Raw genomic sequence first — 15,793 nt, 5'->3', positions numbered from 1 at the left:
GAATTTTCTTCTTAGAAGTTCTTTCTTTCAATTTGAGTTGGACTGTAATATATTAAAACAAAAAAAATCTTGAATTGATATCTATAGAGTATCTCTTTCTTCTCACCTTACAGAATTCCTTTGAAGTGACTATTTAGATACTAGTAATAAAATATTGCATGTTTGCTATTATTATTGTTTGGAAAAGAATATTCTGTATATTTAGAAAATAAATTCATTGATAAGATAAATAATGTAAAACAAAAAAAAAACAAACCATTTATTAATAAGATAAATAATGCAAAACAAATCATTTAATAGTTTGAAAGACAGCAATTTGATTTAGAATCTAAAATTATCTGAAATATCTCCTTAATAAAGAGAAATTAAGTTTTAAAAAATTGTTTTGCCTTTTTTAATTGTTGAACAATCTTTTCAAGAAGTGTGTAAATTGCATATATGTATAAAACAAGAAATTCTTTTAATCTTTTACAGTATTAGCAAAGAAGAAAGAATTTAAAAAAAAAAAGAAAATTCTGTGGCATATCGATTTTTATTATTATTTTACAACATATAAAACTGTTTGCTCAAGGAAAACAATCATTACAAATAAGTTTGAGAATTATTTATCAGAAGTAACTGAAATGTATCTCTATTGTAAATTTGTAATTTGAAAATTTCCATTATAAAAATACTTATACATACTTCTAAATAATTATTTTGTCGAAAAAAATATTTTATTTACAAACTGTAATCAAAGTAATATAATATATGTACCATATTTACTAGTTAAAATTTTTCATGGAAGAATTAGAAGTTTCATACAGTCAAACCTTACTTAATGAGCTCGACTTGTGAAAATGATTTGCATAATGAGAAAAATAGAATATAAGAAAAGGTTAATACATAAAGATATTTCACCAAATGAGAGATAAGGAAACACTGAAATCATGTGCTGGATTGGCTTTGATCAGTATATATTGAGCAGTTGCTAGAAGTAAACCTTATATCTACACGAGAGAAGTTATGTTCATATAGTGTTGTCGAATACATCCCCAAGAGGCTTAAATGATAGCTTATAGAGCCTTAATAGACAAGATTTTGTCTTTTGCCAAAATTTTTGTGCGAAAGGTAAGATAGCAATAACTTTGATCTGGTGGAAGAACGTATCCAGAACAACTTAGACCTTAGAGATCCACATGCTTTGTCACAGCCAAATGCTACAGAGGTGATTTAGTCAGGAGAGGAGGTAATAATAAATGCAATAGAGAAAGAACCTTCCACTGAAATAAAGGAGATGCTGAAAGTATGGGAAGTTATTCCATCATGTGTTGAGAAGCATCATTGTAATTAGGCAGTAACTGTACATGATACAAATTTTTTTCACGATAATACTGTGTCCTATTTTTTGCCGAATTATAACCAAAGATAAATGTTTTTAGACAACTTTTTTATGAATAAAAAACATACATTACAAATGATAAGTTATATTAATAATTTATGTGAATATTTCTTTCTGAAATAGAATATATTATCTTATTTCACCTGGATTCCTGTAGAAAAAAAAATTCTCTTAATAAACGTTTCTCATTATTAATAAGATCGGGAGAATTTGGCAGATGATTCGGAAACAAATTATACCCTCCAAATAAAGTTCTGCTATGTATATGAAATTTGAACTATAAATTACAAATATAGTTAATGAACAGTATATTCTATTTATGAAACATTTACTTCACACAATTGTTGTAAAACTTAATGCATTACATTGTTTTGTTTTTTTGTTTGTTGTCTTTACGGGTTTTCATGTTCTTGCACATTTTTCTGTCGTATACTAGCTGTAAACAATGTCAGTAAAAATATCGTTGCGGACGCCTTTTCTATTACAATTCACTCAAATGATCAAAAGATCTCCAGATGAGTGATATACTCACGAAAAAGTGTATTAATCAGTGTTCTTAAATGCAATTAACGACCTGATTGCATATCACAGCTCTTTATTAACGGACAAACACATTCAAAACAAACTACACTATTTACAAGATGTTGCCATACAGTACAAGCTAAATCAAAACAAAACAAATAATTCTTAGGTTATAGGTGGACGGTTTGTATTCAGACATTGAAAATAATATTGCACAATCTTAAATTGAACACATACATAAGACAAAAAATAAACAGAGTGAAATGTTTTACAACATGTTACATACTCCCACCTTGCAAAGTGATGGGTTACAAACTGAACTTTGCAATATAAACAAATTGAAATTTATAATACTTAATTCCTCGTGAAATCTGTAAAATTCAAAGGAGTTCACAAGTCCAATTTACGAGGAACTTTTATGGTCCTTCCTAATCTGGTTTTAGTATGGTGTATCTCCTCAGAAATATCAGTCCTTTCAACAGGAGAATTGGGAACCTGCTCAGCAGGTAAATCAGGAACATGATCAGCAGGGGAATCAGGAACATGGTCAGTAGGTGAATCAGGAACATGGTCAGTAGGTAAATCAGGAGTCTTCTCAATAGATAAGCCACTTTTTCCTGAGGTCTTCAAAACATCAATTTCAGTTTTTGCTGACACTTCCAATGGATAAAGCCTTGGGAAGGGACGGATCCTCTCACCATGGGAGGTTCTAATTCTCGCTACTCTAGGGACACCATCTTTGCCAGGATAAACCTCCAAGATAACACCAAGAGGCCAGTCAATGCGTCGAATATTGTCATGACCAATCAGTACAACATCGCCCACTTCTAAAACATCACTTTTCCTTGTCCCTCTGTGGACCAGAAGAGCAAGATATTCATTTCTAAATCTTTGTCTAAGATCCTCACGCAACTTCTGCAAATATTTGGTGCGCTTTACCAACGAAGATCGATCTACTTTATCTAAATCTGGCGTTTCATAGTTGCTGTTTCCGTGAATAAACATGGCTGGAGTCAAAGGTAGCAATTCATTTGGATCATCTTGTATGTATGTCAACGGTCTAGCATTGATTATGGACTCACAGTCACATAAGATGGTTAGGAGTTCTTCATAATTTATAATAGATTTTCCTAATACTCGACGTAAAAGCTCTTTGAGCATTCTCACAATACGCTCCCACCATCCACCCCACCAGGCTGCTGTGGGTGGGATAAATTTCCAAGTGATTTTCTGAGCAGTTGAGTACACAGAAATTTTATCCCAATCTAATGCTCGCAACGCATTATTTGTCCCTACGAAATTAGTACCGTTGTCACTGTAAAGTACTGAAATCCTGCCTCTTCTTGCAATGAACCTTCTTAAGGCTTGAATAAAAGTATCAGTAGTGAGTGATCGGACTAATTCAAAATGCACTGCTCTGTAGACAGCACAAGTAAATAAAACAATCCAGGCCTTTCCTTTCGACTTAAGATAAAGAGGACCTGCATAGTCTACACCTGTTACTTCAAATACCTTTGTCTGAGTAACTCTATCTTTAGGCAGTGGAGCGAAGGGTACTTCAAGATGTTTAGCTTTATAACGCTTGCAAATCACACACTCAGAAAGAACCTGCTTAACTAATCTTTTGGCTCTAATTATCCAAAATTTCTCTCTAAGCCGGGCAAGTAATATTGAAGAGCCTGCATGCATTGCTTTTATATGCTCCTCTCGAATTAATTTTACTACAATATCATTGGCAGGTAAGAGAATTGGGAACTTGAAATCTTCCTTCTCACAACTATCTGCTAGTTTGGTTCTTATTCTCAGAAGCCCATTTTCATCTTTAAATGCTTGCATTTTAGCAAGAAATTTCTCATCTTGAAAGGCATTTGACTGCATGGACTTGAAACACAAAATCTCTGCTTGTCTGAATTCTTCATAGACTAAGCTTCCTTTTAGCTTGGTTGCATTTGAAACGTTATGAATAAAACGTAGAATCCATGCCACTACTCTGATGTTTCTACTATAGGTGGAAAAATATTCACTCTTTATATCTGTTGTTTGAATATTCACCATAGAGGTCACGATAGCTCTTCTCTCTTTATTCACTTCTTCCTCATTGACATCTACTACAACATCACTAACAGGCCATTCATGAGACGAAAGATACAACCAACTGGGACCTTCCCACCATTTCGAACTGCAAAGCTGCTTCGCTGAACACCCTCTACTCGGACAGTCCGCTGGATTCAGTGATCCAGGAACGTGTCTCCAAGCTTTGACTGGTGTCAGCTTCCGAATTTCTTGAACACGGTTGTAAACAAATACACCCCACGGTTCTTCTCTCTTCAACCAAGCCAGCACAGTAGTAGAGTCTGTCCAGAAATAAACATTGTCTGTTGGAAACTCTTTCAAGACAGTGGAAGAAAGACGAGCAGATATAGCAGCACCAAGAAGTTCCAGCCTTGCAATAGTTGTTTCCTTTTTCCCACAAGGTGCAATTCTAGTTTTACTCTGCACCAGTTGTATGTGTACAGAGTTTCCACTATCAACTCGTAGGAAAACAACCGCAGAATAGGCTAGTTTGCTTGCGTCGCAAAAAAAATGCAATGAAATATGCTCAAATCCGCTATCACAGTGTAACCACCTTGGTACTTTAACATGCTTCAAATATTCCAGCTCCATTAGCCACTTCAGAAAATCTTGACGTGTTTTTAGATCTACTTCTTCATCCCAACCGATTTTAGATTTCCACAAATTTTGTAGCCAGAGTTTTGGTAGTAGCAACACTGGACTGGTAATCCCCAAGGGATCAAACACTTTGTGGGAAGCAGCAAGAATATTTCTTTTCGTGATTACCTCTTCCATTAGTTCTCTCAAATCAGGAATATTTATTGAAAGAGTATCACAATGTCTGTCCCAAATCGTTCCCAGGATGATTGTAGGACTTGTTATTGGATCAGATGGGCTAGAGTGCTCCCACCCTCGTAAGTCAAATTTTCTTTCAGCCATGATCTCTGTGGCTACATCAATAAATCGTTCTAGCTCCGACTGGGTTTTGACGCTTGCTAAACAATTGTCCACGTAAAAGCTGTTCATCAACTTTTGAATAATGCACTCAGGGTATCTTCCACGGCCTTGCTGCGCTTCTTCCAACTTTCTCTCCAAGTGGTATTGGATTGTTGACCCAAGCAAGAAAGGGCTGCTGGAAACACCAAACACCACTCGGCAATGTCGGTAATGTATGAGTTCTCCTTTTTCACTGTGCCACAAAAATCGCAGGAAATTTCGATCCTCCTTATATAGACTTATTTGTAAGAAGGCCTTCCGTATATCAGCCGAAATGCCAAACCTATACAGTCGAAACCTTGTTAACATGGAAGGGATCAATTCAATCAAGTTTAATCCCTTTTCCAAACAGTCATTGAGGCTGACCGCTCCCTTTTGTTTTGATGAAGCGTTAAAGACGGGCCTAATTTTCGTAGTGCTGTTCGGCTTCACCACATGTCGATGGGGCAGATAGTGACAAGCAGACTTTATTTCCTCTTGGGGAACTTCTTCAATTATGCCTTCTCGTTCCCATTCTTTAAAGACATCACCGTATTCTTGAAATAAGTTTTCCTTCTTCAGCTTATGGGTTGTCACTTGCAACCCTTTGAGTGCCAAATTGAAGTTGTCTGGAAGAGGCAAATGACCGTCAAGCCAAGGTAGGGAGACAAGGAATCGCTCTTCTTCATCGACCTTGACAGTTCTTAAGAAGTGCTCCATCGACGCTTTATGAAGCTCCTCTTTGGTTTTTTGTTCTGAAGGATCTTGGATCCCCAAGGAATCTAATCTCCATAATTGGGAGATATCCATCTCTTTCACAAATAGGGAGGCCACCAGCATAGCATTGCATAATGACGACATCTCATTCTCAGGAACTTTACCTGACAGAGTCCAGCCAAGTAGTGTCTCCATGGCAACAAGCCCACAGGATAGAACTCTACGCTGGCCAGTCATGAGCTTCCCTATCACATCTGAACCAAGAAGCACTTGAACAGATTGTGGCTCCTCCCCTACATCTGATAGCCTGATCTTCATCTCACGGAGCTCTGTAATCCATGAACCTGGAGTGACTGATGAAATTTTGTCACATATAGATGGCTGGTCTAATGCTTCCAGGTTGCATGTAACACTGTTGTCTTGATTTCTCAGTTTTATCCTATAGCAATTATGTTCGCACTTGTCAGATTTAATGCCCCCAAACAATGAGTGCATCAGAATTTCCTTTCTGAGTGGGATATATCCCATTTTCTCAACAACATTCTTTAATACATAAGTCTTTTGTGACCCAGAATCTAGAATTGCCCTAACTGGGATTTCTTTGTTACCACACACCATTTTTAATTTCAACGTTTGGAGGAACACCCTGGGACTAGAAGTGTTGTTGGCCATATTAACTTCAACATTTGGACTCTTATTCTCACTCTTGAATGAATCTTGATTCTTAGCCTCTAGAGACTCACACATAAGTGGGACATGCTTTTTCCCACATATTACACATCTTAAAAATGCCTTACAGGAACGAGATGTATGCTTTGGTGTTAAGCAAGCAAAACAACATTGCTTCTCTCTTAAAATATTATACCTTTCAGCCAAACTCATCTTCTGAGCTTGAAAACAGTCTGGGCTCGAGTGTTTCCCAGTACAGAAAACACATTCTTTCTTCACTTCTTTTGAAGTTGTAGTCAATAAATTGGCAGCTGTAGGTACCTTTTTCATTGGAAAATCTCTTACTTTTTTCTTATTAAATGATTGGCGATTTTCATCTGCACCCAAGCCAAAACCAGCCATAGCCAAGTTAATTCTTTCTTCGCCCTCCGTTTCTGCTTTAAGAAAAGTCATCAAGTTGGTTAAACGGTCTTTAGCATCGGTTGAGACTGCCGAAGAAGCACTTCTATTCCATGCTTTCAAAAAGTCCTCTTGAAAACAAGACTCCACCATGGGATAAAGAATTGAAGCACATTTATCAGTAGTCACTCCTAAAGTCTCTAAGGCTCTCAGATAAGATTCGAGTTTATCATAGAGAGATGTCATCGATATTTTCTCATGTTTCTGAACTGAGATTATCAGCTTTAATAATTCCCGAACATAAACTTCTACTAATAGTTCATCTCTCCCAAATCGTGCTTTTAAACTTTCAACTGCTTTGGCATAATTGGCTGCTGTTGCCGGGAAGCTTTCTACTACTTCTCGGGCTCGTGATCCATTTACAGTAGCTTGCACAAGATATTGAAATTTGTTCTCAGGCGCGATTTCATCATCGTTATGAATGTGTTGAAATTGGCTCCAAAATTGTAGCCAATCTTTAATATCGCCATTAAACTGTCTAAATTCTAATTTTGGCAGATTAAATTTCTTTTTAGCACCAGATATAACAGTATTTTGAGACTCACCTGTAATTGGCAACGTTGCTCTGATTCTCGCCAATTCCAGTTCGTGTTCTCTTATTTTTCCACTTTCTTCGTATTCTGTTTGCTTTTGTTTTTGTTCTTCTTTTAGTTTTCGCTGGCTCACGGCCGTTACTAAAATATTTGTCACAAAGTCTGGATCATCCAAATACTCTTTGCTATTCAAAATAATATCTTTCAGTTCAGAAATTTTTACCTTATCAGGCAGTGTCTCTCCAATTTCTTCAGCTACAAACAACAAGTCCTCTTTCAAGAAGCCCTTAGCTGTTTTAAACATGTTTGTATTCAAAAACAATATCCTGTCGCGGACGCCAGAAATGTAAACAATGTCAGTAAAAATATCGTTGCGGACGCCTTTTCTATTACAATTCACTCAAATGATCAAAAGATCTCCAGATGAGTGATATACTCACGAAAAAGTGTATTAATCAGTGTTCTTAAATGCAATTAACGACCTGATTGCATATCACAGCTCTTTATTAACGGACAAACACATTCAAAACAAACTACACTATTTACAAGATGTTGCCATACAGTACAAGCTAAATCAAAACAAAACAAATAATTCTTAGGTTATAGGTGGACGGTTTGTATTCAGACATTGAAAATAATATTGCACAATCTTAAATTGAACACATACATAAGACAAAAAATAAACAGAGTGAAATGTTTTACAACATGTTACACTAGCCATTAGTTTTTTTTAATTAAAATATTATTTTGATTGTTTTCTTTAATTTTTTATGTTAATTTAAATCTTTTAATTATAAAGCTTTATAAATTATAAAATTTTACATATTAAATACCTTTATAAATCTATAAAGGTGTTAAACGATTTTCTATTGATTATTCTGTTATTTTTGTTTAAAAAATGGAATTAAATTATTTTGCTTCACGGTTCCCTCTGAACTTGAGTCTTTTCGTCATAATTTAAATTTATTAAAATCTACGTTTATTTCAGTTTTGACATATTAAATTATCCTTTTATCTTTCAGACCTAAATGACTATAAATTAAAAGAACAACTGATGTTATTCATGTAGTCTTTTAGTTTCTCAAATTACATTTGAGATTACATTGTAACTGTTAATTATATTTTTTTGTATATGAAATATTTACAATCAATTAAAGGAAAGTTGAATTTGAGCAATAATATGAATAGCACAAATAATTAGAACACAATAAATAAATGGAAAATGCATTTTTATGATAATAAATATTGTCTATGTTTTGTTGCATTTTAGAATTTTAAAATCTATTTTATCATTATAGACTATATCTATGAGTTACATGCTGGGAACCATTTCCAGGTAAGAATCTGTAATGACAGTTATTTTTAAATGAATTTAGATCATTATAAATGGTGACTGGAAAGATGTATATCATGTTGTGATGTTAAGTCTTCAGTTGTATGAGCCAACATTGAGAATCATGTAATTTATTTTTGTTATTGGATAAACTAGGATCCATTCATTGAATTTTCTTGGCTTCCTACTTTAAAAACTGTAATTTTAGGTTGAGCTAAGCATATACATTTTCTTACCAGACATTTATAAAATATTCTGTAAATTATGTCATAATTATTTCTCTAATTGCGTGAAAGTTTAATTTGTTACAGTTGCATGAAATTTTAATTTGTACAGTAGTAAATCCTATTACTAAACAAATGCATTTTAAACATAGTTTGCAAGATTTCAAGGGATTTGTTCCCTAACCAGTAGTTAGATTAATGAATTATTAGCATTTATTATAATTTTAATGATTTCAAATGGTGCACCTGATGAAAAATTGAATATTCACAGATATATTGTAATAAAACTTTTTTCCTTCATTTTATTAATTGAATCTGATATAATTTATTGATAGTATAAAAATATGCTAGATATCATTAAGTGCTGCTATAGTAATTATTCTGTTAATCTTCAGTTGGAAAGTATAAAAGAATTTCAAATGCAATTATATTTTAATATACTGAAACAAAAGTTCAACAAAGAAAGTTTGTATTTTTATTTTTTAAGAATGATTTTTGCTTATAATTGTTAGTATCAATTACATACAAAGTTGTTAGTATCAATTATTTACAAAGCTATATTTTTGAAGTTTACAGATTTTAATAAATTAAATTTTCAGAAGATATTGCTCTCAAACCTTATGATGAAGCTCATGATGGGTTATATTTCAATATAGCATATTTAAAAAAAAGAATAAAAATATGCCTGGAGTTTTCAGATTTTTGTTATACATTTATTACTTTTCTGAATACTGAGTAGTAATTTATTTCAATTTTTTATAGTTTCTATGAAACTGATGTTGTTTTGATGGCAGTTGGAATTTGTGCTGCAGTATGCCTTGCAGTTTCAATATTTTCGTTCCACACAAAGGTAAAATTGCTTTTTATATTTTTCTTATCAGTTTAAAAAGCTATTTCATATACATTTCCTTAAGACTTATTGTATTGAGTTAATAAATATTATCTACAAACACATTAATAGCTTTTAAAACTAGAAATGCATACAAAAATTTTAAACATAATGCTTTATTTATTAATTAGCCACCTTTGGCAAGCAGCTACTTTACTAGGATTAATGCTTGTTAATATTTGTAAATTATTTTTATGTAACTTGGTTTCTTCAGCAAAATATTTTTAGTAATTAGTAAGTGAAAGTAATTAAGCTTCAATTATGAAAACATTTTACGACTACAATAAAGAAAATTGTTGAGAATTGAAATGTTATCTGCACTACAGAATATTTATTACAATTTATACATTATCTCAAAGGATAATTAGTAAAAATTTATATGATAAAAATACATATGATATTATCATCATGAAATTGAGTTTTTGATTTTAATTTCAAAAGGATAGAAATGAAGTGAGTAAAAAAATTGTGTTTTATTTCAGTTAATAAATGTATTTCTGCAAATAGTAAGAAGTCTTAATTGTATTCCAGCCATTCGGTCCAATGAATTATATTCATTAAAATATTTTTGTCATTCCAATTTTAAATCAAAAAACATTTCAATTTTCTGCAACCATAACTGCCTAAATTATGAAGATCTAAATTTCACTATTTTTTGAAAGTCAGCAATTTTATTATTTTGGCCAATCAGCCTGGTAGAAACTGAGTGCTGATTGACATATCTCCTTTTAGGTGGTCAAGGATATGTCTTCAAATTGTGCCATTTTACGAAATATTAATATTCAAATTTTCATTACTCATTTAGATTTAATGACAAAAGTAGACCTTCTTATTTAAAACTAGCTGATACCCAGCATGTTGCTGCCACAGAAGAAGTAATTTTGAAAATATCATTTGAAATAGCTATCTTGTTTAATTAAGAATGATAAAATGATATTTATTTTCTTGTCAACATTCACTAAAATTGAATGATATATAGAGGAGAAGTATAAATAATATATTTTTTTCTTTATTATTTAAGTATATTTTAGGATAGATAATATTTTTTGTTTTTCCCTCTTCAGCTGAAACAAATTTCTTGGCTGTCAGACTCGTGACCCTACAACTGACCATGTGAGAAACGGATTTTCTAGATTCAAAGCAATAAGTTGGCAAAGTTTTATTGCAATCAGATGAACGATACACAAGCGCATGAAATATGAACAAAAATAAAAATTCATTTAAATATAATAGTTGCACTATGTGTATAATCTTTGTGCAAGTGCAAGCAATAAGTTGGCAAAGTTTTATCACAGTCAGATTACGGCAGCGTGTAAAATACAAACAAAAATTCCTTTTATATATTAGATGTTGGTGCCTTAAGGATATTTTATTAAATTTGATCATAAATTTGTATTGTAATTGAGATTTTGTAATTTTTTTCAGCAATACCTCGATTTACCCAAGTCATTACTTCAGTCATTTAAAACATTTTTTTCCTTTTTGGAAGTATATGGTTATCTCTATCCGTTTAGAAATTAGCTATTGGACCATGATTACAATGAACTTCTTTTTTATATAAGAAAATATCTTTTATTTTTAAATTAACTACTTTATAAAAATTTCACTATTGAAATTTATATGTTTGGGTGTGTGTGTATATAAGCATTCATATGCAATTAGCTGTACTCCATTTCAGTTTGATTTTACTTCTTGTGGTGGAGTTCTCTTTATCTTGGTTTGGGTCCTGTTTCTCTTTGGAATCCTCACCATTTTCACATACAACAGGGTAAGAAAATAATTTTAGCTTACCTACACTTTTTTTTTTATCTTAGCATTTGCTTTAAAAAAAATGTGATTCTTTAAATTTGTTTTTGATTTTATAAAATATATTTTCAGATTATGACAACCATATATGCTGGATGCGGAGCTTTGCTCTTTACATTGGTAAGTATTTTTGAAAATTTCTTAAGTTTTCATGATTTTTTTTATATTATAAAATTGCTTTCTTTTTTAAGCACATCATTAGTAAGAAAAAAAATATTGTGCCAGTTGCTAACACAGTCTGAATATAAATTTAACTATTTATAAAACTGTTAAATTAATTTATACTATTATATAGGAAAAAATTGTAATTTAAATGCTAATATATTTTTATGGATTCCTTTCTTTTTCCCAATACAATTCTATTTGAATTTTATGGTTAATGAAATATATGTTATTAATAATAACTACCAAGCATTCTCAAAATAAATTTATAGTTGATTTTGCTGACCCAAACTCATTATAGTCAAATTACTTTTATTTTTAAAATCCTATTTGTTAGCTCATATCTAATTATAATATATATTTAGATTGCTTTTAGAACCTAAAATTTTTATGTATGACTAAAAATTTCCTGTACTGCAACTATTGGGATTTCAATTTATTTAGTTCTTGGCATATGATACCCAAATGTTAATGGGTGGCAAGAAGCATGAGCTGAGTCCAGAAGAGCATATATTTGCTGCCATGCAGATCTATTTGGATATTGTATACATTTTCATGTTCTTGTTGACAATACTTGGATCAGGAAGAAGTAATTAAAGGAGCGCAAAAAGTTGGCACAGGTAATATAAGTTTGTTCCAGAAAATTATTCAACAAATTTTGAAATGCTAACAAAGTATTAAATTTGTATTTTTTCTAAATAGTTAATAATATATAAATTTTCCAAAGTATTTATTTGCATTCGTTATATTTTTAAGAATGATGCAACAATAAATGAAAAAAAAAAAAATCCTTATATCATGCTGTGGTGGGAAAACACAGGAAATTTAAAAATCATTTATAGAAAGGGAATTTTAAAATTTGCTTAAAAATTGCGGAATTGATTGTTAAATGTGTATAAATTGGGATGGAAAAAATCGGATGTTTTTTACTAAGTACCTTTAAATAATTTGTATTTTGATTATAGGAATGTTATATTGGTTTTTGTGCACTCAACTTCTAAATATTGAGCGACTTTAAATATGAGAGCATAAGCCATATCTTTTTTCCCTTGACATGTGCATTTGTCTTGCTGAATTCTAGGCAATAATAATGAAAAATTGTTATTGTTTTCTATTTGTAAATATAAATATTCATAAAATATAATATTTCAGGTATTGATGAATTGTTGCTTATATGCCTTTGCTTTTACCCACTGATAAAAACTAGCAGGGTATTGTCATTCTATTTTAATCAGCATAAGAGAACTATTCCCATGATTTCTCTTATACTGCTCATATGCAGGAAAACTAACAATTTTTTAACCAGATTTGACTGGCAACCCTCTTAATTACCTCACTAGTGCTAAATATTCATCTACTGTATTTTAGTCTGTTGTATAAATAAGAACTTTTCATATGTAAATGGCTTTCATAATGAATGGTTAAATAACCTCGATATTTTTGCAGGATAACAAATTATTTTAGAAAATTTATTTTTAAGGATAATTTGCTGTATTGATTTATCGTAATTGATTTTTATTCTATCATGGAACCATTGATTGAATAGCATGTACCAAAGAATTTACACTTTAGTTTCCTCTTTTGGATTGATTAAATTGATAATCGTTAGCTTTTAATTATATATTTTTTTCTGACATATCTTGTACAGTGAAGAAAGTTTTTAACATTTTGTATTTTTTTAATTATTTATCCTTTTTGAAAAAACTAAATTAATTTTTGAAAATTGTAAAATTAATAATTTTTTAACATTTTGACTTTTTTATGCATTTATTTAAACATACTTTTCTTTTTAGATGCTGCTTTGAAATGTGTACATTAATAATCATTGCTGTTTTGAAGAATATTTCAAGGTGTTCGATCAAATAAAACTCTTTCTTCTTAAAGTTTTTGAGATTGTTAAATATATAATTTTTGCTGAGATTCTTATTATTCCATATAATTTTGTATTGTCTTAAAAGTATTAATATACTTTTAATACAAAAAGGATACACTTTCATATGACTGACATTCCTGAAAGTTGTGATTTTATCGAGTTTATGATATTCTGAAATTCTGTTCCCTTTGAAATAGATATTCATTTAAGAAGAATGCCTGCAGAGGGAGGTCACATTTTAATACTGAATGCAGTAGTTTTTTACATGTTGTTCTAGTATTATTTTATGGACATTGGTATCCATCTAATTTTCTAAATTTTTTTGATTATTAATCAGTTTAACTTGTAATAATGTTTAATGTAAAATAAGTTCTCTGATTAACATATAATGCTGTTGTATTTGATTTTTTTTCTATTATATTCTATTATATATATATATGATATTGTTTTATTTTTAATTTCTGTACCAAGAGTTCTACAGACAAAAATTTTCTTATTAAAAAAAATTTTTTTAGCTGAAATAATTGATAGAAAAGGTTTTTAATCCATTTAGAAACTTATTGTTTAAGTACAAAAATGGATGGATATTATTTGAGATAAAATGAGCTTGCAGTTGATTTTAATGTCTGTTTATATTGCTAATTTTTGTTTCATGTTTTCCTAGTCTTGTTTTGTTCAGTGTTTTAATTTAATTTGTTGAAAATATCTGCTCAGTGAATATATATATATATATATCTTTTTTTCCCCTTCAAGATAAATGTATTTATCTTGGGAATAGCACCATTTCAATGTGTGTTGTACTTCTTAATGTGTATATATTGTCAAGATTAATTAGTATATCTTGAAATAATCATATTTAATCTGTAGCTTATTTATTACCTCCCTAATATGTGCCCGGTTCCTTCACTTGTAATTTAATTATAATAGAATAAACTGTCTATAGAACTTGCTCACTGTTTTTGTTTTCTGTCATACATTGCCAGATGTGTAAAACAAGAGTAATCAAATATCCTTAAATTTCAAACATGCTTTTAAAAATTTTAAATAATCTGAGTAATAGACTATTTATTACTAATAAACTATTTATCTCAAGTGTAACCTGGTGACTTTTTTTCGTTGTTTTATGCAAGTTTTCCGTATATATAGTAAATTACTTTAATATGTAATAAGCAAAACATGTACAAATTGTGAGATTCAACTGACTTCTATTGTACAGGATTATATTTAATAAATTTTCCAAGTTGCTCATATGTTATTAAATGGGATTAAAAATATTTAAGTATCTTAAACAAATCTAACTATTTATTGTTCTCTACTCTGTTCCTGCGTACAAGTTTTTTTGTTTGAAAACAAAATTTCAATGTGTTTTCATGGCAATTTTTAACCTTTGAATTAAGTAACAATACATATTGTCACATAGGTAGTCTAGTGTGGAACTCAATGACACACACAAGAAGTAGAGCTAAACTAATTTATTAACTGAACTCAGAACACAGTAACTGACAAATCTTTTCATTGTGTGGCTCTAGTTCTTGATCGAGTCACAGGGCAAGTATAAGTTGTCGTGTCTTCAAGGGGAGTAGTCTCTTGAGAAATGTCTCTTTCCAGAACCTCCATACTTTTATAAGAATATTGGCCGTCTTGTTCTTCTGGGTCATGGTATGGCTTCATGCGTAAAACCTGCACAACTTCCTTCGGTTTCAGCCTTCTAGAATTAGGATCGAAATCGGCTACTTCATATGTGACGTCGGACAACCGCCTCAAGACTTGATAAGGGCCGAAGTATCTCTTGAGCAGCTTCTCGGGAAGCCCTTTTTTACGAACTGGAATAAAAATCCACACCAAATCCCCTGGTTCGTATGCCACCATCCGATGTTTGGAGTCATAATGCCGGTGATCTTTCTGCTGAGCCTCGAGAGTTCGCGCACGAGCTAATTGCCTCGATTCTTCTGCCTTATTGATCAGATGACTAACGTAATCGTCTTCTTGGCTGAACTCGTTGGGGCAGAGAGGAAATATCGTATCCAACGGCGTTTCAGCTTCTCGCCCATGTAGTAGATAGAAGGGCGTAAAACCTGTCGTGTCGTGCTTGGCAGTGTTGTAGGCGAATGTGACGAATGGCAATATCTGGTCCCAGTTCTTCTGTTCGACATCAACATACATAGAAAGCATATCTGCTAGCGTTTTGTTGAATCGCT

The 15,793-nt window shown here is 31.5% G+C and overlaps 1 protein-coding gene across 1 annotated transcript in view; it reads left to right on the top strand.

The window, feature by feature from the left end:
• LOC129969354 (protein lifeguard 1-like) overlaps nucleotides 1-14,544 on the top strand; it is a 32,371-nt gene extending 17,827 nt beyond the window's left edge. Inside the window, exons 8-13 of the mRNA XM_056083897.1 lie at nucleotides 8,607-8,644; nucleotides 9,628-9,715; nucleotides 11,433-11,522; nucleotides 11,633-11,680; nucleotides 12,167-12,342; nucleotides 13,516-14,544. Coding sequence (XP_055939872.1) covers nucleotides 8,607-8,644; nucleotides 9,628-9,715; nucleotides 11,433-11,522; nucleotides 11,633-11,680; nucleotides 12,167-12,319 — 417 coding nt within the window. The 3' untranslated portion in view covers nucleotides 12,320-12,342; nucleotides 13,516-14,544. The remainder of the gene's footprint in view (nucleotides 1-8,606; nucleotides 8,645-9,627; nucleotides 9,716-11,432; nucleotides 11,523-11,632; nucleotides 11,681-12,166; nucleotides 12,343-13,515) is intronic.
• Nucleotides 14,545-15,793: the final 1,249 nt, after the last annotated feature.

The sequence above is a fragment of the Argiope bruennichi genome, chromosome 5, assembly GCF_947563725.1.
Source record: "Argiope bruennichi chromosome 5, qqArgBrue1.1, whole genome shotgun sequence".
Classification (NCBI taxonomy): domain Eukaryota; kingdom Metazoa; phylum Arthropoda; class Arachnida; order Araneae; family Araneidae; genus Argiope; species Argiope bruennichi.
This window is presented reverse-complemented; position numbering and strand designations above follow the sequence as displayed.